The sequence below is a fragment of the Uranotaenia lowii genome, chromosome 1, assembly GCF_029784155.1.
Source record: "Uranotaenia lowii strain MFRU-FL chromosome 1, ASM2978415v1, whole genome shotgun sequence".
In the NCBI taxonomy this organism is placed as follows: Eukaryota; Metazoa; Arthropoda; class Insecta; order Diptera; family Culicidae; genus Uranotaenia; species Uranotaenia lowii.
In genome coordinates, this window is record NC_073691.1 from 151,523,914 (window position 1) to 151,551,804 (window position 27,891).

General features: G+C 37.0%; 2 protein-coding genes across 2 annotated transcripts in view; both read left to right on the top strand.

Annotated features, from left to right (window-relative positions):
• The window catches only part of LOC129738032 (spastin-like), a 66,322-nt gene that overhangs the window by 36,037 nt on the left and 2,394 nt on the right, over positions 1–27,891 (top strand). The window contains exon 2 of the mRNA XM_055729205.1: positions 27,645–27,815. Coding sequence (XP_055585180.1) covers positions 27,645–27,815 — 171 coding nt within the window. The remainder of the gene's footprint in view (positions 1–27,644; positions 27,816–27,891) is intronic.
• On the top strand, positions 7,665–17,243 carry LOC129740511 (aminoacylase-1-like). The gene is made up of 4 exons (XM_055732207.1): positions 7,665–7,853; positions 7,920–8,408; positions 8,470–8,657; positions 16,742–17,243. The coding sequence occupies exons 1-4, from the start codon at positions 7,754–7,756 to the stop codon at positions 17,171–17,173; spliced, it is 1,209 nt and encodes a 402-aa protein (XP_055588182.1). The 5' UTR covers positions 7,665–7,753; the 3' UTR covers positions 17,174–17,243.

The following is a 27,891-nucleotide window of genomic DNA, read 5'->3' on the forward strand; positions in this document are numbered from 1 at the left end:
ATTTAAACGTTTTGAAGCCAAGAAATACTGCTTCATTGTGTGGAAAAAAGATTTTTTTATTCAATGGGGTTGTTTTAAAAAGTGTACAAAGACAGTCGCAAGTGAGTGATTTCACGTCACAATAAAAGGAAACTTTTTAAATTTACGAGACAACTTTAACAGTGTACAATAGAGTGCCCCAAATGACCCGACTTTTGAAAAAGTTATGCGCTGCAAGCTAAAATTCATCCTAGGCCTAGTACAAGATCTCATGCCAAATTTGGGCCAGATCGGATCACGGGAAGGGGTCGCTCAACAAGCCTGGAGTTTGTATGAGATTTTGAGACATTTTGTTCGGGAGAAACATGAAAAACCAGTTTTTCGTCAATAACTTTGGTTCCCGTCGGCCGATTTCTTTCAAAAACGGTTCAAAGCCGGTCTCAAAGCCTGAATTATGAAAAATATTTCATTCGAAGACTTCATTTCGATAAGAGTTAAGATAAAAAAGTTATTAGGCTTCAAAAATGGGCTTACTTTTTTACGGTGGTATTCATTACTGTTAATGAGGCGTCAATATGTTCAACCGTCCCGACTCATTAACAGTGATGAATACCATCCTTTAAAAAGTCAGCCCATTTTAGAAGCCTAATAACTTTTTTATCTTAACTCTAATCGAAATGCAGTCTTCGGATGATTTTTTTTAATAATTTAGGCTTTAAGAAAAACAGTTTTTGAGAGACAGAAACAGAGAGACAAAAAAAACAGTGAGAGAGTGACAGAATAGATTCAAAAACCTGGCTCGCGACCGTTTTGGCAAAATTATTTATATAGGATGGACAATATTTTTTTTCATAAATCTTCATTTGGCATAAGAAAACTTTGCAGATAGAGAAAACGTATTTTGAGTTCTGAATGTGTATAAAAATACTAGCTGACCCGTTGTGCTTTGCTACACCTTCCGGAAATAAATGTAATTTGTAAAAATTTATTAAAATTTAGATTTTAAAGAGCATTGTTTTAAATCAAACCTCATCATACTTCAGAACCAACAACTTTGAAATGAGAGCTGCAGCTGCAGTTCTGAATAGCAATTTAAAGATGGTATATATTATTTACTGATTTCTAAACTCGTTTTTCAAGATCTGAAATTTGTACTCTGTACCCAAAAAAACCTTATTAAATATGGTCCCTTCTTTGAAAAGCTCTTTATCTTAAATTTACATGGGAGCTCTCCCATCTTTTTTAATTTTTTCCCCCACTGCTTGAAGAAGGTAGGCAAATTTAACCGACTCGATACCCAAACAGCACTTATCATGGTAATGAAAAATATATTAAATTAGTTATGTATTAAATACAGTGCAAATTTCTTTTTTTTAAATAAATTTACTACGGTAAACATATAAATATTTGAAAAAATATCAGTTGCATCACTAAATAAGTTCTCAGAGTTTTTTTTTATTTTCTCTTTGAAAGTCCAATATTCAAAAATGTAGGCAAAAACAAATTTCTAAGTTTACATTTGTCCCGTATATTGGGGCAAGTGTCAATGCAAAGCTTATTTACAGATGCGTCAGAGTAATGGCTTTAAAATGGATTTAATACGAATTCCTGTTTTTTTGTTCTATCAAGTTTCACTGATATATCTGCAGTATTCCTGCAATATAAATTTATGTTTGTTACTCAACTTTTAACGAATGCTGTTCAATGGGAATGACCTTCATTTACAAAGACATTTAAGAATTTTCAATATCCGCTGCAGTTTCAACATTCGGAATACCCCTTCTGGTCTTTCCAACATATCGAATCATTTTGAAGATGAATTTCTTAAAAGTTGAAAAGCTCCCATTTTCATTTCTAAATTCGTTCCAGTTGTGTATTTGAGCCGAAGTAACAATTTCTATAAGAAAACATAATTTTTAAGTTGAACGTTTGAAAATGTTCTAATGTTCCTTGAATGAAAAGTCGCAATTAAGCAAAAAAAACATCTAGGTTGCATATCGCCCACACGTGCATAAGAATGCAGAAGAAACAGGCGCTTGATTGTTAAATTTTCCAGCGATCAATGAACAGTATGCTTTAGTTACTATCCACTTGCTACGACGTTTGCTTGACCATAGAGGCGAAAAACAAACCCTTCAAATAAAAGAAAATTTCTAAAAATTAAGGCCATAACTTTAAAATTTCAGATTTTTGGCAAAAAAAAAAGATTATATGTTTTATTCGATCGGCAAAATGTCAATCTGGGTCTCATCTAGGCGTCATTCATAACCATGTGCTGTACAAATGAGCTAGGAATCAAGTAGAAAAAAAATCACATCAAGGCTTCATATCGCCACCCTTGCATTGAAAATATTCTTGGTTGAGAAATACGCGCCAAAATATTCCCACTGATCAGTATGCTATGCCATTGTTACTATCCTCTCGCCGACGCCTCGACCTTGGAGACGAAAAACAAACCGCCCAAAGGAAAAAAAAATCTCAAGAAAATGGATGTCATGACTTTAATTTGTTTCGAAAAACTACAAATTTTCTATGGAAGCATCTCCTTCCTTAAGTCGGATGGAGTTTTAACTATTACAGAAACCATCCCCGGCCTCAAAAACCCTCAGATGCTCGTTTTGACGATGATCGGTTCAGTAGTTTCCGAGTCTATAGGGAACAGACAGACTGACAAACATTCATTTTTATATATAAAAATATAAAAATATAGGTGGCCCAAGACACCCAACAAAATGTGGCCCACGATTCCCCACAAGCTATGATTTGCAAATTTGTTGCGTTTGGTGTGACTTATTGATGTTTCATCAAAAGTTCCTGTTCCACGTGAAAAAACATGACAAAACTAAGATCATAAGAGTATGAGCATATTTTTGTTATGAACTTTTGTTATGAACCCATCGATGCAATTAGGGTTTGATTGTTTAATTATGTAATTATTTTTTTTCAACTTTTTTAAGCTTGATGAATAAAAGAAGCATATGATGCGTATTTAAGTCAACAACATATTGAAAAATATGCTGACGGAAAGCAACAGTGATGACAATTGGATTGAGATTTTTATCTCAACACACCTGAGATATTCAGAGTGGCCCACCTTACCCCACTCTCCCCTACAACAAGTTTCCAAAATTGATTTTTTAGCACGTGTTGTAAATGTATCCAATGGGGCTTATCGAGTTGGATAATTACGTCGAGTGCCAAAAATGTCGAAACTTTTAACGAGTGGCATTCAAATCTATTTAAAACTTGACATCAAGTAGAAGACAAGTTTTTCGGAAAACGGTAGGGTCAATTGAGGTTATTAAAGGGTGATGCGGTCAAAATTTGGTAGCGCGTAAATCGCTGAAATCGTTCATTTAAAAAATCAAATTAAATTTCTTTTTCAAGTTTAATTAATATAAAATTCAGGAAAAATATTCAGTTAGGCTTCCGCTTTTCCAAATCCGAATTGCCGGGCCTTACGCTTAACCTCTTCCATCAGATTTTGTACAGCCAACTTGTCCACCTTCTTCGCCGCAGAAAGCCAGTTTGCCTTGAAGTGCTGCTCGTTCTTAGCAGTTTTTTTGGTCTGCTTTAGGTTCCGCTTGACAATAGCCCAGTATTTCTCAATTGGGCGGAGCTCTGGCGTGTTGGGAGGGTTCTTGTCCTTGGGAACCACCTGCACGTTGTAGGCGGCTTATCACTCCATGGCCTTTTTACCGTAATGGCAAGATGCCAAATCCAGCCAAAACAGTACGGAACAACCGTGTTTTTTTTTTTCAGAAAAGGCAGCAGACGTTTATTCAAACACTTTTTCACGTAAATTTCTTGGTTGACAGTCCCGGAAGCAATGAAAATGCTGCTTTTCAAGCCACAGGAACAGATGGCTTGCCAAACCAGATATTTCTTCGCGAACTTTGACAGTTTCATGTGCTTGAAAATATCTGCTACCTTTCCCCTTCCTTTTGCCGTATTTTTTTTTTTTTTAGTTGGTAACCACAGGTGGTAAATCCCGGTTTACGGATTGTATTCCAAGGCACGGCGAGCCACCGCGTCCCCCCAGTTTGCTACTCTGGGTCCATGGGTACAATGGGAAGACTCATGATATACTCCGTGTATACCCCCTACTCCCTAAACTCCACCTGGGGCCGCAGACCTGGTTCCCACCTCGAACTGTTTAGTACACTATACTTCAATAGTGGGAGGTCTATTCGCGCTAATGCGCTCCAAGGCAATACTCATTAACGAGACCACTTTCAGCAAAACCTCTCATCCTTACGACTCGACGCCTGAACTCTCCTCTAACGACTTGAGAACCGACATCTCCTCGCAATGACTCGAGATTCCCACACAAACCTCTCCTCTTCGCGACTTGAGGCCTGATCTCTCCTCTAACGACTTGAGATCCGACCCCTCCTCGCATCGACTCGAGGTTTACCTCTCCTCTGCACGATTCAAGGCCCGATCTCTCCTCTAACGACTCGAAATCTGACCTCTCCTCGTAATGACTCGAGGTGACCACTTGTACCCCTCCTCTTGTTGGTAAGGGGCCTGATCCCTCCTCTTACGACTCGAGACCCGACCCCTTATCATAAAGACTCGGGGTTGACCACACAAACCTCTCCGCCTGAAGGTTTGAGACCTGACCTCTCCTCTAACGACTCGAAGCCAAACCTCTTATCTTCAGGGTTCGAGGTTTGCCACCTTGCCCGTCGTGTGCCAGATCGAGAGCAGCTTATCCTAGACTCGCGCCTGTCACGGCACACGCGCGGGACTTAACGCAACGACTCGGATGATTCCCGACGAAGACGTCATTCTACTCCGACTCGAATAGCTCACCCGGCGTCGAGAGCCACTCTACCCGTGGGTATTCCCCGAACGTGGAATAACCCTTTCCCAACGATTTCCACTGCGAAGAAGGTCAAGTCTTATCCCCGCAGCTTCTGTCGTTGAGAACCGCTCTACTCGGATACTCCCCGAAGGTGGAGCATCCTACGCACGAACGCGGCGCACCCACGGCATCCGCTACGCAGAAGGTATTGTCTTATCTTTGTAACTTCAAACCGCGGGGTCGGACGCACTCTACTCGACAGCCCCCCCTCGATGGGGTCAGTCTACTCCGACCGTTGTCCGGTCTTCTTTATCCCCCTTGGCTGGCAACCCTAGGCTGGCCCGCGGATTTTTCCTGCCCGTTGTGTGCCAGATCGAGAGCAGCTTATCCTAGACTCGCGCCTGTCACGGCACACATTCGGGACTTGGAACGCTACGACTCGGATGTTTCCCGACGGTGACGACATCCTACACCGACTCGAGAGGCTCGCCTGGCGTCGAGAGCCTCTCTACCCGTGGGTATCCCCCGACAGTGGTTAACCCTCTTCCCTCGGGATCTGCTACGAGGAAGGTAAAGTCTTATCCCCGCAGTTTCCCTCTTAGGAAGCGGCACTACTCGGATACCCCCCGACATTGGGGTATCCTACACACGTTCGTGGCGCACCCCTGACCTCCGCTACGCAGAAGATGTTGCCTTATCTTTGTAGCTTCGATCAGGGGATCGGACGCACACTACTCACTCCTTTTGCCGTATAAAATTCCTGTCCCGGAAGCTGCTTGTAGTCGGCTTTGACGTAGGTTTCGTCGTCCATTACCACGCAGTCAAACTTCGTCAACATCGTCGTGTACAGCCTCCGGGATCGCGCTTTGGTTGTCGTATTTTGTTTATCATCGCGATTTGGAGTCACTATCTTCTTGTAAGTCGATAGTCCGGCTCGTTTTTTGGCTCGATGCACGGTTGTAGACGATACACCCAGCGTATTTGCAGTATCTCGGAGAGAGAGGTTAGGGTTTCGCTTGAAACTACCGGCAACTCTCTTTGTCGTCTCAGCGGCTTCCGGTTTTCGATTTCTCCCCGATCCAGACTTCCTGGCTGTCGACAAACGTTCTGCAAACACTTTAATTACATTTGTAACGGTTGATTTGGCAACTTTTAGCGATTTTGCCAGCTTTGCGTCCGAGTAGCTCGCGAGAAAAATTTTGATACGCTACTCTTCTTCCTTGGACGGCATTTCGACAACTGAAGAGTGAATTCCAAAATCAAAATAGGAGCAACATTCTACAAACACACACACACACACACACACACACACACACACACACACACACACACACACACACACACACACACACACACACACACACACACACACACACACACACACACACACCTTCAAAATGAGGGGTGTTCAGGTTTTTTAAATGCAAAATTGAAAGAAATACGTGAAGTTGATATTGACCAAATTTTGACCGTATCACCCTTTAAGTTATCATTTCTGAGACGATTTCATGTTTGCTGGTAATGAACCATTGAATCCCTTTTCATATCCCAATATCCTCCCTTACCAATTTAGTTCCATTTGCTCGAAAAGTTATCGTATTATGCAATAAAAATTGTATGGAAGCCCTCCACTCCTTTTCTTTCTTCCCACTGGAAAAAGGTAGGGATATGACACAATCATTAAAAAATTTGTCGTATCAAAATACTCTCGCATGCCATTTCTGGTACCATTTGCTTAATTATTTTTTTATGTAAAAAAAATATAAGAGAGCCCCCCTCCCCCATTCCTATCTTCCCAATGGAAAGAGGATTTTGATTATGGAAATGATTTTCGATTAAAAATATTTGCTGATAAAAAACATGAAATCTTCACGTAAAAATCTGCAGGTAATCGCATATTTTCTCAAAGTATTGTTCAACATTGTTAATATAACCGTTGTTCTTCCAAAGTCTAATTTCAAACTAAAATCTTAACTTTAGATCAAGTTTGCAATAATCAGATTTCAGCCTCAAAATTTCAATCGCTTGATTTCACTATTGAAAATATCATTTATTTAATCATTAGCTGATTTCTAGCCTATTTGATTTGAGCATACAATTAATTTTGTTTTTAAGAAATTGAATGCTTTCATTAAAAAAAACTATTTTTATGCTGAAATTAAATAAGCTTAATCTACCAGACTCTTGAGAATCCAAAGCTTTCAAACTTCGATGAAAGTGATTTCCCTGATTGTTACTTAAGGCTTCAAATTACAAATTTAACACACGTTTTGACAATTTAGGTATGTATTGTTTGATCGAAAATTTCATAGAAAAAAACAGTGTCGAACAAATATAACAAAAGGGTCACTTCTATGAAACTCAATCGAAAGTCGCTGGTGAAAGTTGAAAAACAAGTTCCACAGCACGACCAAATTCGGAATGATTTCAAACTTAGAATCATAAAGAAGGTAGCTATAGATAAAAAAAAGCAACAGCAAATTTTTTAACTCATTTTTTTTTTATTCCAACCAAATAACTCATGTTTTATCACTTACGAAAAATAATGCCCGATCATCTGAGTAATTATTAGTCTTCCAAATTAGCAGAAATGAAATTAAGATAAGTGATTACCTCTTATTACTTTTTATTAAGAAAATTATTGATTGAAAACCCGAAAGGTGGTACAGTGTAGAAAATGATATGACATTGACACATTTCCAAAACGAAATTATCTTAAATGTTACTATCAATATCAAATTGTTTTAGTTGTTTATTGCGCTGTCCGGCATTAAGACGCTTGTCTAAAAATAAAAGAAACGCTCAGACTGATCGGTAGATTGCTCGTCTCGGCCGGTTCATCTTATCACAAAAGTGTCGTGTCGTGCGGTGAAATCTGCTCTCGCCGTGTGTCTCATTTAAGTTGTGTCTTTCGTTCTGAACGGTTCGCTTTTTTTTGGCTTTGTTTTGGTATAGTGATTTGAGATGAGTTCAAATGTTCAAGCAGACTGGGAGAGTAACGAAGAAATTCGCCTATTTCGGGAGTATCTGAAAATTCCATCGGTGCATCCGAATATAAACTATGGTAACAATTAAGGTTTATGGAAATGGATGCAGATTTGTTTGAGTTACTTTGTTTATCCATCAACAGACGGGTGCGTTGAATTTCTGAAACGTCAAGCCGCGTCCTTGAACTTGCCGGTGCAGGTGATTGAAGTGCATCCTCGTAACCCGATAGTCATCATGACCTGGCAAGGCACCGACCCTGGCGCGAAATCAATCATTCTGAACTCGCACATGGATGTGGTTCCGGTTTATCCGGATCAATGGACGCATCCCCCTTTTTCGGCCCACCTCGACAAGGAGGGGCGAATCTACGCCCGAGGCTCGCAGGACATGAAATGTGTCGGCATCCAGTACCTTGCCGCTATTCGGGCTATGCAAAGCGAAGGCGTCAAACTGAAAAGAACGCTCCATCTACTATTTGTGCCGGACGAAGAGGTCGGGGGAGTGCTGGGAATGCGCGATTTTGTCCATACCAAAGAATTTCAAGCGCTGAACTGCGGCTTCTCCCTAGACGAAGGATATGCCAGTGAGGACGAAACGTTTGTCCTGTTCAACGGAGAACGCACTTTGAAATGTAATTTTGCCGCACATCGAAAACCAGTAGACACTATTGAGTAACTGCTGTTACTTTTCAGTTACAAGGTTTTATATTTCCGGTTCCCCCGGGCATGGTTCGCTAATCCTGCAGAATACTGCCGGCGAGAAGGCTCGGAAATTGATTGACAGGATGATGGACTTCCGTAGAGCGGAAGAGGAAAAACTGTTGAACAACCCCAATCTTACCGTGGGTGACGTCACAACAGTCAATCTTACAATGATGTCTGTAAGTTTTAATCGCTGTTTTTCGATGCAGTATGCTTCTGTTTTTATCCAATGATAGACACTTGAAAAGGTTTGCAATCTTTTGGTAAAATTTGATATCGGATATATAGCGTCCCGTGACCCGATACACATATAGGCGCGTTGAGTGTGCTGATAAGTCAGTATCAGAATCAAACGAAAATTTTTATTTCCTCTGTTTTTTTTTTTTTTTTTTTGGGAACACTTTTTATTCCGGCGTTGAATCAAAATTCAGATAAGGTTTTAGCACCAAATAATAGTCCTGATTGCCACTAGAAGTTTTTAATTTTCTTCAGTTTGTTTGAAAAAAAAAATGAAAAACTGTAGAAATACAAGGTTATCATCGTCATTTCACCGATATAGAAGGCTTTCAATAAAATAGAGCAATCTATGTGCATGGATTGGTCATACAAGACAGAACTCGGTCCTAAGTCACTAGCATGCCCTCGGCCCGTCAGCGAGCGAAACAAACGGCGGCGGAAAGTTTATCCTTCCAGAACAGCAGGTTTAGGTCTTGCGCTTCAGCCTCGGTCAAATCTGCACACTATTTAAAAATAGTTTCCCGTGAGACCTTTCAAATATGTTCTTGGAGAAGCAGTAAGAAGCTCTCAAGCTAAGTATTCAGTATTTAACTTCTTTTACTTCTGGAGTTTTTACTATTGCACACAATGGCATTCATAAGTTTATAAGACGTGACTTTCGAACTAAGAATAGAATTCAACAAATTTTTCTTGGCTGTTTCAAGCATTTTTTTTAATGTCCGGCTCTAGAAAAATGAAGTAAATTGCATCATTGATTAAGATTCAGAGCGATAGAGCATTTTTTATAGTTTCATTTTTCGATCTCAAAGTAATTATTTGCTAACTTTTTTGTTCGATTCTGAGCATCTTTGGATATAATAATTTCAATATGGTTTCATTTTGATTGAAAATATGCCTCGAATATTAGTAAATTTTGTTGTATTAACTATTGTTAGATAAGATTATTAGATAAGTAATAAGGTTTGTCCGACAAGCAGAATATGACAAAACGAATCAAACCGAGTGGCTTGATTCCTGCCAGAAAAATATATTATTTTGTGAAATTTAACTACCATTTTATTCAAATATCAAAGAGCAAATAAGTGTTTATTGCTTGGAGTAAATTTGTCATAAAGTTTAAATAAAAATCCATAACCGTTTTATCGTTGATCGAGTTTCATCGAGTCCCAATGAAAGTTTCCAACAGTTTGTATGTGTAGATTTAACTAGAATAACATATGTTAGGTGTATTCTGAAATTCATTTATTTTAAAGAGTAAACGAAAAATAACAGTTTGAAAACATAACTGATCTCGGAACATAATTTTGACTGAAAACCTCTCTAATAAAGACAAACAAACACTTCAATTCACCAAAAATTCACCGTGTTGCGCAATAATCGAAGAATTTAATGTATTAAATTATAATTTTCTGGTGTTCAAAGTTTGATCAATTGAGTCTTAAGGATTAGACATTCTTTGTTGAATGCTCTTATTTATGGATGAGGAATACGAGATAGTTCTAGCAAATCTAAGCATAATAAATGTTTTTATTTAAAAATTTTAATTTATAAATTATACGTGATTGAAAGTGTTCAATAATTCAAAAAATAGGGCAATAAATAAGGGTTTCAGAAAGCCAGTTTGCCTTGAACTGCTGCTCGTCCTTAGCAGTTTTTTTGGTCTTCTTTAGGTTCCGCTTGACAATAACCCAGTATTTCTCAATTGGGCGAAGCTCTGGCGTGTTGGGAGGGTTCTTGTCCTTGGGAACCACCTGCACGTTGTTGGCGGCGTACCACTCCATGGCCTTTTTACCGTTATGGCAAGATGCCAAATCCAGCCAAAACAGTACGGAACAACCGTGTTTCTTCGGGAAAGGCAGCAGACGTTTATTCAAACACTCTTTCACGTAAATTTCTTGTTTGACAGTCCGGAAGCTATGAAAATGCTGCTTTTCAAGCCTCAGGTACAGATGGCTTGCCAAACTAGATATTTCTTCGCGAACTTTGACAGTTTCATGTGCTTGAAAATATCTGCTACCTTTCCTCTTCCTTTTGCCGTATAAAACTCCTGTCCCGGAAGCTGCTTGTAGTCGGCTTTGACGTAGGTTTCGTCGTCCATTACCACGCAGTCAAACTTCGTCAGCATCGTCGTGTACAGCCTCCGGGATCGCGCTTTGGCCGTCGAATTTTGTTTATCATCGCGATTTGGAGTCACTACCTTCTTGTAAGTCGATTGTCCGATAGTCGATGCACGGTTGTAGACGATACACCGAGCTTATTTGCGGCATCTCGGAGAGAGAGGTTAGGGTTTCGCTTGAAACTACCGGCAACTCTCTTTGTCGTCTCAGCGGCTTCCGGTTTTCGATTTCCCCCCGATCCAGATTTCCTGGCTGTCGACAAACGTTCCCCAAACACTTCAATTACATTTGTAACGGTTGATTTGGCAACTTTTAGCGATTTTGCCAGCTTTGCGTGCGAGTAGTTCGGATTTTGCGATGCGCGAGCAAAATTTTGATACGCTGCTCTTCTTCCTTGGACGGCATTTTGACAACTGAAGAGTGAATTCCAAAATCAAAATAATAGCAACATTCTACACACACACACCTTCAAAATGAGGGGTGTTCAGGTTTTTTAAAAGCAAAATTGAAAGAAATACGTCAAGTTGATATTGACCAAATTTTGACCGTATCACCCTTTAATAAATGTTTTTATTTAAAGATTTGAATTTATAAACTATTCGTGATTGAAAGTGTTTAATAATACAAAAAATAGGGCAATAAATAAGGATTTCAGTTTTAACTTACTACCTGTTACTTTTACTAGAGATTCATAATGGTCAAAAGTGTTTCCTGATGATTTTTTTTAACCCACACTCCCAAAACAAAATTATTTGCTAGGAGCAGACCTCGATACTAAAGCACAAATGTCTTTCTTTCATCCCCTTCTCTATTTTCCTTCCTATCTATTGAATACTAGGATGTGGCCGGCGCCGTTATTGATGGTCAAAGAGAGAGTATTAGTTTTGTGCATTGAAAATGAGTTGCTAATCCCAAGCATCATTCTTTTGATCTCTGCTCAAAATTGATAGCCTCGGTCAATCACGGAGTATCAACCATTGGTTATGTGGAATTCTTTCTACTGAGCCACGCCTGCGATCATGGTGTTTCGAACACGAATGCATCTGTCTTAAAACAATAAAAGACAATAATCGTATCATCAATTCACATTTAAAAATAGAAAAACCATTTCATTGCTTGGCTAAGCTAAATAATAGTTCTGATTGCCGTTAGTAGTACAGTATGACCAATAAAAAAATGCGAAAATCTATCATCAAGGTTCAAAACGCCTTTCTTGATTCTTAAATGCTTTAAAAGCTTTTTATTCATTCAGGCATAAATGAAGATATACATATTAAAAAACAATCACTCGATGTGTCCATTTTCGTTCTCAGTAACTCTCCTCAGGCGAGACCTGAATTGAGTGAGAGCATACCTTCGCAACCAGGGTTGCCAACATTTTTTTTTCTAAATTCAGAGAACCTTGAACATTAAAACCAGGATAAATCAGGCTTGAATAAAATAGCTAAACTGCTGACTTTTTGTTGTCTTCCTTAAGAAAATGTTTAATTACAGTTTAGTTTACAGCATTTTTGAACTAAGTAAGCTGAAAATCATTTTTAATGTGAAATCGGGCTGAATCCGAAAATAAAATTCAAAAAAATCTCAGTAGAACAGTTTTGAGTTATGCTCCAAATATGAAATTTTGGAAAAATGAAAAAAAGTATTAATTTTAAATATCTTTTTTGCATATTTAAGGTGAATGAATTATTTGCTATCGATCATCTTAGCTTCATTTTTGCGTATGATCAAAAGTATGGTTGATATTAGTGAAGTTGTGATAGAAAAAATAATGAATAATGCATTTTTAGAGAAAATTTGGTTTCATTGACAGTTTAAGACTCGATGGTAACATTTAAAAATTATGGTTTTCTATGGACCGTAAATTTCAATTTGAAACAAAATTTCAAGTGGTTATTTATTAAAATCGGTTGAAAATTGAAAAAGTTATGGTTATTTTACTAAAGCAGTAATATTTGAAGTTTTGAATAATTTAACGAACCGCAGGGGACTAATCTTAATATAGGAAGAATTAAATCTAACTCACTTTAAGCTTAAATTAATAATTAACTAGGGGAGATGGGGGCATAATGGCCACCTTAAGGAAAACGCTTATTTAACCATAGAGAACAGCTGTAATATGTGAATTACATCATTGTTTCGTGTTTAGACACTCAAATAGTCTATTGCCTAATTGGATGAAACTTGAACAAGTAGGTAAAAACGTTTAAAAATGCATTTTAAAATTTTTTGCCGAAAGCTGAAAACCAGTCACTGTAGAGGCATAATGAGAAACCCCCCGAGGCAGTATGAGCACCATTAATGAAGGCATAATGAGCGTTTTCTGCCGGGGATTCTAGCAGCGAATTCGACTCGATGAAGTCAACTGAGTAATAGAGCTACAGCTTGACTTGTATCGTCTGACGATTTGGCCTATTGGTAAGATGTCGGAGAGGTAATCATTAGGCTCGAGTTCGATTCCTGGTCGAGGTGATTTTTTTTCATTTATCATTCATGATCATGATTACACTAAACGGTGAGGCGTAGATTCATCAAACAAAGCAATAACACAGTAATCTAGGTCTTAGTATAGAATTCAAAGAATTAACACATGCTCATACATTATGTTTCTGGTGTTTTGTTTGACGGATGATGCTTTGATGCTATTAGCCGTATAACGTAACAATAAAAAAAATCAATCATGAATGGTATGTGAAAAAAAGTCCCCTCGAACAGGAATCGAACTCGAGTCTACTGATTACCTCTCCGACACCTTACCAAAAGGCCAAATCGACAGACGAAACAAGCCAAGCTGTAGCTCTATTATTCAGTTGACTTCATCGAGTGAAATTCACTGCTAGATTCCTCGGCAGAAAATGCTCATTATGCCTTCATTGAAAGTGCTCTGTTCGCCTCTAGTGAACAAATTAAAATAAAAAAGCGTTTGCGATGATTTAAAGGTCATAATAGCTTATTTGGTGGTGCTCAAAAATTATAATATTTTCGTCACTTGGGAACCTAGCTGGTTATTATTTAATATTTCTGTAAAGATGAGAAGGATATTTCTTTTTTGGTGAAAAATTAATACTATGGATAGTACGCAACAAATCCTTATGAAAATTTGTTTAAGAAAATACGTACTTAAGTAGAAAAAAGGAGTGCTCATTATGCCCTGGGTGCTCGTTATGCCCTCATCTCCCCTATCTGGTGAGTTAATGATAAATTTTAGCTTAAAGCGACTCACATGCCAAATTTCAGTAAAACGGACCATGCGGAAGAAGTTGCTTGAGTCTCAAGTGGGAATGGGATTTTAAGATTTTTTACTCGAGAGTAGCAAAAATACTGGTTTCTCATTAATAACTTTTTTCTTTATTGACTGATTGCTTTTAACGAATATTTTCCTCAAAGCCTTGATTGAGACAAATATTTCACCCAAAGACACGATTGGACTTAAAACAAAAAAGTTATTATAATAAATTCATTCACCTTAAATATGCAATGAAGAAATTTAAAATTTATGTTATGCAGTCCGAGATATTAAATGTCAGTGCAGGCACTTTTTTATTTTTCCAAAATGTGATATTTGGAGCATAACTCAAAACTGTTCTACTGAGATTTTTTTGAATTTCATTTCAGATTTAGTGCCCAAATCTACATTATAAATTTGGGTCAGTCGATGAAGTTAGCGATTTTTTTTAAATTTTGTAAACTAGTGTTATCGATGTGGAAGGTGATGGAATAAATTATGGGGTTTAGACCACTTTTTAAAGGTATCAATCGATTCAGCTCGATTATTTACTAAACTCTAAATTCATTCTCGAAACAATTTCCATAATTGAGTAAAATATTCAATTATATAAAATTCACTACTTCTTATGACGTTCTCAAAGGGCGTTAAAAAAAGTTTAAAAATAAGTTAGAATACAAATTCGTATACGAAAGAATCTGTAACAACAAAAGGATTAATGAACCTGATCCTTAAACAGGCCCCTATAAAAAAGGTATTAATCTACAAAATTTGAAAAAAATAGGAGTGAAAAGAACGAAAAATCGCTCTAAATGTCTTTGAGCACACCATAGACTATGAATGCTCATGGAAAATGTTTGCTAATACTCAAATAGGTTGAAGTTCCGTTAATTTCAGATTGTTTAAATTATTATTGTTGTGTTGCTTCTGAGGTATAAGAAGTTTACAACAGACATTTGATAAAATATGACCAGTTCGTTTTCCCGTTTGATGGTGAAAATTCTCCACGAATTTAGAGCTTTATATACGGTTAGGATGAAACGAAATTGATAGGTATTGTTTTTACAGATAATTGGAAAATAAACAACATTAGTCGTGCTTAAATTTCTCATTTGTTACGAATCATGTGGTGGAAATGGGATTCGATATCCAAATTTTATAATCCAGATTTTCCAAAACATTAAAATTTCCGAACAGGAATTCATTTAAAAAGCTCGATCAGATTTGAAATTCGCATTTTAAAAACAAAATTTAGATCACAAATTAAGTTTGGAAAATAGCATAGAGTTGGGCATAGGTAACTGGTATATTCGATAATATAGTTCAGTCCGCCTATCATATTTTTGCGAAACATCGTAGCGGAAATATATTTACTTCACTAGAATTGGTATTAAATAACCTTTCTTATGAGTATAATTTAATTGCAAAATAACTGCTTTTACTTTTAAGTATGTGCGAAGTAAAGTTAGAAACTAGAATAATAAAAAGAATGCAGATTGACAAAAAGTTAAAAAAAATCCCTACCTTTGACAATTCGTCAAACTGTGTTTCGAATTTTGACACTCTTATGATACACATATTTGGTAAGTGTTAAATTAACATTCCATAACAACATAAAATTCCGAAATGGGTTTTTTCCGGGCTTTCAGAGAGCATTTCATGAATTCATGGGAGAATCCAAAAGAATTTTCGTTATTCGAGTGCTCCTGAAGAAAGTTTCAAGCCTCCAAATTGGAACAGTATCACATTTACAATCTATGACGGATTGGGGTTGAAAATGTACATCATTGGGTTTATTGAGATGTATATATTTCCATAAAGATTACTAATTCAGGCAAAAATCCAAAAATCTTGAAAAAAAACGGAGGCTTATGTGGTTGTTAGTATTTGCCTCAAAAATCAGGCAAATCCCGAAAAATCGGGCACATCGGCAACCCTGTTCTCACCGTGAGCTCCTGACAGTGAAGCCCACGCCTTAGAGATGGAAGTCTTCAGAGAATCAACACTTGTGTGAGCAGATCCACGGGCTTTCGTTTGAACATACGCCCATAACGACTGCTCGAAACCTCTAGATTCTCCTCCAGCCAAGTTGTTGGGATACAACGTTATCGGAATTATGGGATTCTTCAAAATATCCATGTAGACTTCAACTTCGACTTTAACTCCAGCTTTTTATGTTAACTTCTGGCAATAAACTCACAATAGTTATTTTTCTAAAATTAAACCATCTGACATAGACATAGCTAATCATTATTTTTTTATTCTCATAAATCAATCTATATAATGATGTTTCTAAATTCTGTTTTAAAATTCTCATTTTTAATTTTGTCGTATCAATTTTTTCCTATTGTTTGAATTCCGATAACAAATTCGATGATTTAAGATAACTTTTGTTTCTGATTTAAAGTATTAAATCTTTGAAATTTAGTAGTACACATAAAATTTTTTCACTAAAGCCGAATTTAATGTTGATTTGTGTGATGTAGGCCGAATTGTCACTTGATCGAATAAACATTAGACCGAGTTCCTAAAATTATGTCGACTCGTCTCATGAGGTTTTTTTTATTATCGTTTAGGTAACTCGCACCGGAAGGTCTCAGATTTGCCACAAATTTCGACCAAAACTTTGCAGCTTTTTGTCATTTTCTCAGATTTTAATACGAAGTTAAACAACACTTTTCAGGGCGGAGTTCAAAGCAACGTAATTCCAGCGGAGCTGATGGTTTGCTTCGACGTTAGGCTGTCGGTTACGGTCGACATTGAGACGTTCACCAGGCAGCTGGAGACCTGGTGTGAGGAATCCGGTGGTGGCATCCGGATTGATCTACACGATGCTCCCCACATTACTCCCACCAAACTGGACGAAACAAATCCCTTCTGGGTTGCCATGAAGGGTACCCTGGATGCGATGGGACTGGCCGTGAAATCGTACATTTTTCCTGGTGCAACCGATAGCCGTTTTATACGGCACTTGGGTATTCCGGCGATTGGTTTTTCACCAATCAATAATACGCCCAAGTTGCTGCATGACCACGACGAATTCCTACATGCGGACATCTTTCTGAAGGGAATACAAATCTACAAGAAATTGATTCAAGCGGTCGCAAATGTTTGATTTTTTTTTTCATTAAAATTTAGTTGTATAAAATAAAGCATTTGTTTCAAATAAATTGTTAAACTTCAAACGTACTGTGTGAGTTTATGTGCTATTTCATTGCTTTTCAATCCTATTGGCTTGCAGACAAAACTCGCTCATAGTTCCCTAAATAAAAAAAAATAATGCTACCACTTTTCGAATCAACTATTCCCATTGGATGCGCCAGGTATCAATCAACATTCGATTTAACAGCATCTAACACCACCAGTTCGTCAGACGTTATATCCTGTCAAACACGAAAAAGAAAAAAAAAACCTTTTACATAATTCGGGCACGTACCCGAACATTGCAGATAGTGCCAGCTGCTGCTACCTTATTAGGCCGAAATTTCCGTTTTTGCGCCGAAACGTTCCCGCTTTGATGAAAGAAACGAGAGAAAAAAAAAATGACAACCAATTCCGAATTCAGAATGTTGTTGCGGCACGCAAAGAAGCCAGTTTCTGGGTCAATAACATTCTTGCGATGTTGGACTACGACTATGAGTGGATATAGTTGGAAAAGGATGTTGTGAGGTCGCATAAACTTTCATGGGACGGTCTATCATTGTTGGCTATACTTAAGCTTTGCAAAATTTACTTTAAAATGGATTCACTTTAAGCACAAGAAATAAATCTTTCATGCTTCTCTTAAAGAAAACAACATTCAAACTTTGGATTCAAGACTGACTTTCGGCCAGTTAATTCAACGTCAATCAGTTCAACATCGCTTTCTGTGATGAAAGAGTAAACACGTCGAATTAATCCATTGTGTCTGTAGATTTCTTCTACTGGAAAAAATATTCTTAAAGATGTTCAATACTTAAAATTAGAGATGTACCGAATTCAGTCGGCCGAATATTCGGCGCCGAATACCGCCGAAAAACCGTTTAACCGAATATTCGGCTCACCGAATAGTTGAGCTAAGTATTCGGCCGAATAGGCCGAATAGGCCGAATATCTACTATAGACTTGGAAATTTTTCGAATAATTTGGGATAATTTATAAATATTCAAAAGTAATGTTGTAAAAGCTACACAATCATTAAAAACTTATGGTTCCAGCAAAACATCTAAGGTGTATCCGCGTATCTTTCACTGTAGATCGTACAGGAGTTTGCTCAACGGTATCGCTTTATACTTTGATTATTATTTATTCCAGATTTTCTGGATATATTCAAGCTTGCCCATAAATCCAGTAAAGAATCCAGATAAGTCAAATCTGGCCGGGATGCCCAGATATTGTTTAAAACTTCCCAATTTTGGCTCGGGTTGATTCAGATTATTTGCTTAATCAAATAAAAAATTCAAATTCCTCTTTAGACTTTTTTAGATTTTGTGTTCAATTACGGTTTTTCAAAAATTGCAAAATATACATAAATATTGCCCTTTTTCATTTTTTTTTTCAAAAATCGTCCTGAATGTCTGACCGCGTGGATATTTGCGGTTGAAAGTATGCTATGCTTAAGGTTAAAGATCATCTATCTTTTCAACAACTATTTTGAAGATATCTTGCTTAAATTCGACCTTCATATAATTCAATATCAGAAAAGCAATCTCTTTGGTGATAAACGCCCTAGAAGCGACATGAGGGGCATTAATATGGAAGAAATAGAAAGCATTGAAATAATCGCTTAAGTTTTTTTTCCTTAAAAACTCAATAGAATATTCAACCGAATATTCGACCGAATATTCGTTTGGCCGAATAGTTGAAAAGGTCAATATTCGGTATTCGGCCGTTCGCCGAATACCACTATTCGGTACATCTCTACTTAAAATGAAATTCTTTCAATAAAAAAAAAGAAATAATCCCGATTTTCTTCTGATAGGATATTAAAACTGATTTTTCGAACAACGTTCTTCACAGCATGGAGCATGAAACAAAACGAATCGCGGTGGATTTTCATAAGTCCTGAATCAATGAAAGACATCAGAGAACTGAAACATCTGCCAAATCGCTAGCAAACGTGCTGTACACGGTAATTTTAAATTATTCAGAGACTGATTTGTTTCGATTCAGGAGTCGCACCATGTATGAAGACGAAAACAACTGAGTGGGAGTCCTTCAAAATTTTGAGTTGTTTTCATCTAGCGAGTTCCAAATCCTGGGACCTAGCAAAGACGCACACTTTTTCGAGCAAAATAGATGAAAACAACTCAGAGAGATCCAAAACACAAAATTATTGTTTGAATGCGACGCTTGGAGTGTAGTTGACGAAAAAATAATAGTAAGTACAGTGTATTTAAAATTCAGATAATAATGATGTGATTTCAAATGAAAAATTCAACTAATTTATCTTTTCTTATAGCAATCGTTACGGAAGCAACGACAACGGGTAAGATTTTAAAATTCACGAGTTTTGTTAATTTTCAGCCATACTCAATCTAGCTTTTCCCCTCAAGGTCTGTTCTTGCCGGATGCGGCAGAGGAATCTTGTTCCCATCCGCAGCAATTCTACTTCGAGTCAGAACGACTATTTCGATGGTGGCAATGATGAAGACGATGACAGCGGCAGGTTCCCTTCCCTCCGAGGGCAAACAGTCGAGGTGGAGGAACATTTGCCGCGAAATAGTATGGACCGAGTCGCCTATGGCGGCAAGTGGCAACGACAAAAGTTGGCGTGGTCGAGGAGAAAGCGGCGATCGGGTCAACTTAATCACCTGAAGAACAGCCAGGATCGGTACTACCGGAAGGTTAGGCAGGATACACGTACAGCAACAGTTGTGATAATTGTACCAATAATTGTTGTCACACATCAAATTCGGTGCAAAATAAACGACGGGAAACAAATTAATTTTCAGACATTTTTTTCAATTTATTTCTTAAAAAAATTATAATCCCTTCCGCATCCGCATCCCATCCCTTCTGCAAGCTTAAATTAATCCTAGGCTTAGTACAAGATCTCATCCCAAATTTGGGTCTAATCGGATCACGGGAAGGGGTCGCTCAAAGAGCCTGAAGTTGGCATGGGGTTCCGCGACATTTTGTTCGGGAGGAACATGAAAATTCAGTTTTTCATCAATAACTTTGGTTCCCTCCCGATTTTCTTGAACATTTAGTTATTCATATTTTGAGCTAAGTTAGTATGAGAACTTCATGAACAAATATTTGGGACTAGGAAACAAACTGAACTATCTTCTTACATTTAAGCCCAAATTTAAAATATTCCACCTGGATATCAAAACAAATTATCTTTGTTAAAAATCTTTCATCATTTTTGATTATATCTGAAGGTTTTCATACTTTTCACTGTTAATCGATTGTAAAAACTTAGACACGGATAACTCAAAGATGGTAAAGAGAGTCATATATAAAACCAAAAATAAATTTCAACCTTTTGTTTATGTTTGATTGCTTAAATAAGCGTTTTTGGAGTCATTCGCGTATGTAAAAATGTGGTCGAAATGGAGTTTTCAAACGAAAATTCAAGATCGTTCATTTTGGTTAATAGTAAAAGAACTTAACTTAATATCTTTCATTGATTTTTCTCGATAAAATTGAAAAGAAGATTACAAAATCTCAACATCAACTTTGATTTCAACAATTTTTAGTGTTGAATAAATTGCCGGCCTTTGACTGAACCGACCGAACTGAGCGTCATTAAAAAAATTTAAAAACAACAAAAACTAAAACTCGAGTTATTAATATCCTAGATCGCAAATCCAAACGCTCCTTTTTTAAACTCAAAATTAAGTAGTTTTGGTTCAAAACAGCACTTCAGTGGCAGCCCTCAACATTGAGTTTGAGTAGGCAATCGCAAAACTCAGTTCTGCTAGGCATACTCAATACTAAGTTCGGCAGCCGAACTGAAATTTATCCTTTTTATTCGAGGGTTGTTTATTTTCAGAGAAGTAAAGGTTGGTAAAAATTTGTTGTTCTCGGATGTTGCTATTCCGGTACATTGCATTGCAATTACAGAGCGGTGGAAAGTTTCCGGTAATTGTGCCGGAACGACAAAATTTTGCGTCGTATTTGTTGGTTGCTGTTCCGGGTCGAAGTGAACTCGCTAAGTGTTTTCAGTCCAACAAAAAGAGCTCAATTTTTAGTTCATAAGGTCGAACTCAGCTTTGATTCCTCGCCGAAGGAAAAAAAAGGAATCAATTTTGAGTTCGTAGTTCGAACTCCGTTTTGAACCATCGCAAGGAGGAAAAAGGGTACTTAACTTTAAGTTCATACACAGCAAAAATTATTTCCTGTAAAATTACGCAAATGTCCTGTAACAAAAAGGAGCAGGACATTTACCGTAATTTTACAGGTCGAAAAACAAATTACGTGACATTTAATTTTTAGTGTACAACTTTTTTACAGGACATTTGCTGTAATAATAGATGAATCTTCGTTAACTTTTAAGGAAAACAATTTAAAATTACAGGTTTTGTTAATTACAGGTTGATTTATTTTAAAGGTTGCAGTTTCAGTGACACGTAATAGTCAAAAAAAATTTCTGTGTAGAATCTAACTATGTTTGAACCTCGGTCGTACTTAATTTTGAGTTAAAATAAAGGAGCGTGCAAATTCAATTGACTAAAATGAATTCAGGGAATCGAAAACTATTGATTACAGCTCATAAACATAAAATATTTTATTCCTAGATGAAAATATTTACATAAAGTTCAAGTGTCTCGAAAAAATGCTGATGGCGTTCAGTTCGGTCTGGTCAGATCCCGACCAAATGTCATACTGTTAATTATTTTAAAATATTCTTTCAATTCACTTTGAGTTGTCAGATCTTACGTCGTCACCAGATTTTTCTTTTTTTTTTTTTGTTTTCTGAAAGTTTTGCGTGCGTTTTTCGATTTGTTTTTTCAAATTTCCTAGATGAAATAAAAAACACAGGTTTTAATTTGGTAGTATGGAACACTGCAAACATTTGTCTGTGAATTCCTTCATTTGTGACTTTCCTCTAGAACAGGCATGTCAAACTGAGGGTTCGCGGGCCGCATGCGGCCCGTGCCCTTGATCAATGCGACACGCGTAGCCCTGTCTTAAATTATCACAAAATTCCCTACTACACAGAAGTACGCTGGCTTTCCTGCCACAAAATTTTAAAAAGATTTTTTTGATACGAGAGGAAATAATATTATTTTTGGAAATGAAAGATTTTTAATGCGGCCCGCACACTTAAACGAGTTTGACATGCCTGCTCTAGAATATTATTTTCTTACTTTTATGAAATCGAATCAAAATATAACATCGTGTCATGAACAGCAGATGCTTGAAATGTCTAAAATAATTTTTCTACATTTGCCATCTTTTTTTGACGTAGAATTACGTCTTACGGCAACACTATAGGGGGGTAAATTGAAATTCGCGAACGGATCTCGCGTCACGAAAAACTCCTCTTTCAAAGACATCTTTCTTAAAAGACATACCAAGCCTGCTCAACGTTGATTGGCTATTCGAAAGTGAAAGAAAACTAGGACGCCCCGCCCCTTCTTGAGTTTTGTTTTTTTCCAGCCTACGAAAGATATAAAAGAAGGGGTCGACTGGCGGTTTGTTTCATTTTTTCCAAGAAATTCAAACCTGTCACATGGGCAGAGCAGAGCAGAGCTGGCCAGCAGCGGCAGGAACAAGTAGTGATAGCTCAGATCACCCGCGACACCAATTAGCCATCCACACCACCTAACACACACACACACACACACACACACACACACACACACACACACACACACACACACACACACACACACACACACACAAACACACAAACACACACACACACACACACCTTCCATCGCCATGCCACACACACTTCCCGTCACTACCCATGGAACATCACCCGCCCACCGCAGCCTATTACCCATCATTACCCACCGTACACCTCCCTACCAAACTCCCAACACCACCCATTGCTCACCACCCACCTATCGCACGCCACCACCCACCCATCCTTTTCACCCATCGCACACCACCACCCGGCCTTCCATGCTACTGGCCCATCGAACATTACCATCCATCCTTACCACCCACCCATCGCACACCACCACCACCCACTCACCCATCGCACACAACAAACACCCACCCAACCATCGCACACCACCACCACCGACCAAACCATACCACCCCTCCCTCGCACTCTTTATCAATGAATGCTACTAGAAAAGTCAAGACTCTCTCTTTTTAAGATTTTGGCCCTGAAAAGGGCCGTTTTTAGAAGTTTGATTATAAGAAAACATAGTTGATCCAACGATTGCTCCGGAATCCTAGGTAAAAGCAACATTTTTAGCTAGTGATTGCTACGTGATCTGAAGGGAAATAAAAACAAGATACTGATTCCAACGAGACGCATGAGACTAAACAGTTTGAAAGCTTTTGCATTGAGTCAAGCGTTTAGATCAAAGCAGTCGTTGTAAACTTTTCTCGCAAGCGTTTGATACAAAGCTCGTGTGTTGATCACATTACTTGCATAACTGCCGGGCGCAATCATTTCGACGGCATCTGCCTTGTTTGTGCTTATACTAATATTTAATTCGACTTTTGTTATGCAGTTGAAAATGCTGCATACTATCTTTATGGGTCATTTTAGATCATTAATAGGTATCAAATGACAACTTAGGGAAGAATGACTTTTCTTGAAGATAAATTCCTTTAACAAAAATTCGACCAACCTTATTATAGAATGCTAGTTTAAGACGAAAAGCACATTGACACACAAAGACATTGTAATTCTACGTGAACTTCTCGGTCGGTAACTCGGTAACTTTTTATATGGCCGGAACAAATTTGAAATCCTCCTTTTGTCACTTGGAGTGGAAGCATCGCGAGGGGGAGAGGCTGGATTTTAAAAAAATTATACAAATTTTCAATAAATTGGAAAACGTCGACAAATGCTGGCATGCACCAAAATTGAATACAATCTACATTGCACAAAATCTAAAAATCGAGATAATTTAGATCAAAAATTTGAAAAACATAAAATGGAAAACAACAATTATATAATTCCCACCTTCTACAGTTTGGCTTTCGCTCTTTCAACTGTTTGAATTTTCGAAAAATTTATCAAATTTTTGTTTAAATACCTTAAACTTTATTTCTTCCTCCCTTCGGAATTTTTGGAAGAATCGGAGTGACAAAAAAATAATTTGATATTTGTTCCGGAATAATAAAACCCCATAAATGCTCATTTCTCCAGTTAATTCTGATCAAATTTATGTAAAAGTCGATTTTTTAATGGAAATAAACTATCCTAAACATTTATGCATTCTACAAGCAATAACTAAGTTGGCAGAATACTATTTCTGGTCTTGGTACAATCAGTGATGAGAAATTTTATTAGATTTCTGAATAGACTCTATTTGTGACATACCAACTTTTTTCTCTCAATAAGAATCACTTTTATGTTTTCTACAAAGTTGCCAGGAGCCAGAGAAAATTTTTATTAAATCATGTTATTGACATATAGAGTTGGATTAACGCAAAAGATAAGACTTGCGTTTGCACTAGACTACTGCAAAAAATTATTATTTTCTCCCATATGTTTTCTCGATGCCTTTTAGGTCAGGGTTTATGGTTTTGTATGAATATTTGTATAGATGAAGCAAATTTTGCACATTTATTCATCCAGGACATTCAAATAAGTTTAAAATTAAGTTTTTTTTAAACGAACACACACATATAGGATCTCAGTGAAACTTCGTGTTTCTTTGAAGAGATCTAAATTCCACTTAAAGCTTACATCTTTCTGTAGCTAGCATCTTACTAATGCTAACACCACCAGCCCACAGTAAGAGTACTATGTGTGCCGTGACGAGACTAGATCTCATGACCTGTTGCTTACAAGACTTAAACGTTATCCTCTAGGCCACGGCCGGCGGCAAAGTTGATCTTTGATTTTTGATTTTGCTTATTCTTAAGCTTCATTTTTTGCTAACATGACAAGCACCTAAGCTTTTCATGAAAAAAGTTATACCTATTTCAAAATAAAAAAAATCTGAATCCATTGAAAAGTATTTAAAAATGGAAGACTTTGCTTGCTAGCGCTTCCAATAATTTGATGAGTTGTTTTTTCAATGGTTATACAAATTAATAAATTCCCAGACTATGCAAAGCAGTTTATTGAGTTTTTTTTTCTCATCCTACGGTTACACAGCTTTCAAATAAGCAGTCAAAAACGTTTAAATTAAAAGAATTAGTTTAGAACAAAAAATTTTGTATAATGTAAATAATTTTTTCTGGGGTATAAGTTAGGTTTCTGCTTTGTTCACATGAATTTCACTGCAAGAATCAAGAAATATTTTTCATCTAAAGTTATATTTTTTGGATCTACCAGTACATCTCTGGCGTTTATTGAATGAAAAATTTTGTTTTCCCATAGAAATTTCCATACAAAAGTAAAACTCGTTGCGCTAATTCAGGACTGGATGGATCGCTTCCAAATTTTCTATTGCTTTTTTTGTCAGCAAAAAAACAACCTAAAAAAGTTATGGGAGGTGTAAAAATTTAAGAATTGGAAATTTCTTGCAGCGGTCTAGTTTGCACAGTGATTACAATGATTCTGTCTTTGGAAAAAAACCATTAAAAAGGTTAACAAATCTTCAAAAAAAAATAAATTCTTCTAGACCCCCCGAGGAATTATTTAAAAAATTTAATTTTCGATGAATAAAATTGCTGTGATTGGATTTGAATGTTGCCAAGAGGAAAGGCAAAAAATATCATTGATGATGTTGCTCAATTAATTAAGCCTTTATTGAACATTGATTAGATAGTAAAACTACTCCAATTTGGTAGACTGTTGAAATTAATGATAGTTCGAAAAATAAAATAAAGAAAAGATTAGAGCAGCCTCACCGGGATTTTGTTTTTCGATCTTAACTATTTCGCCGTTCGCTCGCTGTGGTGCAAGGTTGCCGATATTACAGAAAAATCTGTTATTTCACAGAATGTTGAGAAAATTTTCATCACAGAATCAGTGTCACAGAACACAGAATTTTGAAAAAAATTACAGATTTCACAGAATTTTAGATTTTTTTATGGATTTCCAAAATTAAAACTTTTTGGACCAATATAAAATTTAGATTTTTTACTTGAAATTGAAAAAGTATGATGAGATTGGTAATTTTTATCGATTTTACCCATCGTAAATGTAAAAAAGACTTTATTTATCAGGAAATTTCAATTAAATTGAAGGGAATAGCATCACAGAAAACCATCACAGAATTTTTGGGTAAAATCACAGAAAGTCAGTTTTTTTTTTCTCAAAAACACAGAATTTATTTCAGAACCCTTGCTGTGGTGTTCCTACATCAAATACTAACACATGAGTTTTATGTTGAAAAGATATGCCTATCTATTGCTTGAATTATCTTAAAATACGGTATTATCAAACAGCTTTTCCTACAAATAAACTCAACGATAACTAAATAAGGGCAAAAACTTGATGCGCGAAGATTGCGAATAAAAATCTATTGTTAAGGTCTTCGATCGATGATTATTCAAAGAGTCAGAATATTTTGTTCAACGAACTCAGAAAATAAACCACTTTTAAGACCAATGGATAATTAATCAAAAATTGTTTTTAGCGAAAATTGTATTTTCTGAATCGTCTTTTCATAAAGCTGTTTTAAGCCACTATAATGTACATTTATGATCTCTTTAGAATCTCCATTCAGAAATAGGTGCTTAAAAATAGACTAATTTTCTGATAACTGTGAGGAATTGCCATCATTCAGTGTGAGCAACCAAACGTTCAACTTTTACATAATACCTACCTGATTTGCTTATCAAACTTCGTTTCCAACATAAACGTGTCCTATGCCCACAGCGAAACGATAAACGGGATGATACAGCTGACTTAGGTATGCGACAAAAGTAGGAAAACTTGTTCACTAAACGGCTCTCAATCGACAACACATGTATAAATTCAAAATTCTGCTGTTGTCCTCCACGTGTATTCAGTTTATCTTCGTTTTGCGATTATCGGATGCTGTAACCATGGTGACCGCTGCCGGTAGCCAATGTCACTTACCAATGTTTGATGCCGGGCTTCGGTCTAATTTTCCGGAAGGGTTTATCTCTTAAATTTATTTTACCAAAATGGGAATGGATTTCTGGAACAAAATGACACTCGCTCATTTAAACTTTTTTTTTCAAGTCTAAACATTGAGTCCTTTTGAAATTTTTTGCTGGATTTAACCCTTGCCAATATGATTACGAAGCGTCCTTGCGTGTCCATGATTCATTCTTTCCTTATTTATGTGCGTTATTTTTTAAGAGGGGAGCATATTCATATACCGCCGCAAATATGGCATTTATCTGCTCTCGACTTCAATCGATCGATAGTTGATTTGTTAAAAGAAAAATGGTATGTTTTAATTAATTAACACAGCTATATTCAATCCTAAATTGAAAAAAAAAACAATTAAAACGGATTCTTGCCTTAATAGACCCTAGTCAATCGAAGTGTCCCCTTTTAATCGGAACCTTTTTTTTCTGTTTTTATTTATACTCCACAGGTCAGAAAGAGCTAGCTATCGAACTGTACCGGAAGGGGATCCTGGAACTGGAACGGGGCATCGCCGTGGACTGCTGGGGTGGCCGGGGCGAAGTTTGGGAACGGGCCCAGCGACTTCACGACAAAATGCAAACCAATCTGTCGATGGCTCGAGATCGGTTGCATTTTCTAGGTAAGTGTCTATGAATTTTATTATTTAATTTTTAGTAAAATTAAGATGGAAGACTTGCTAATCTGTACATTTGTGC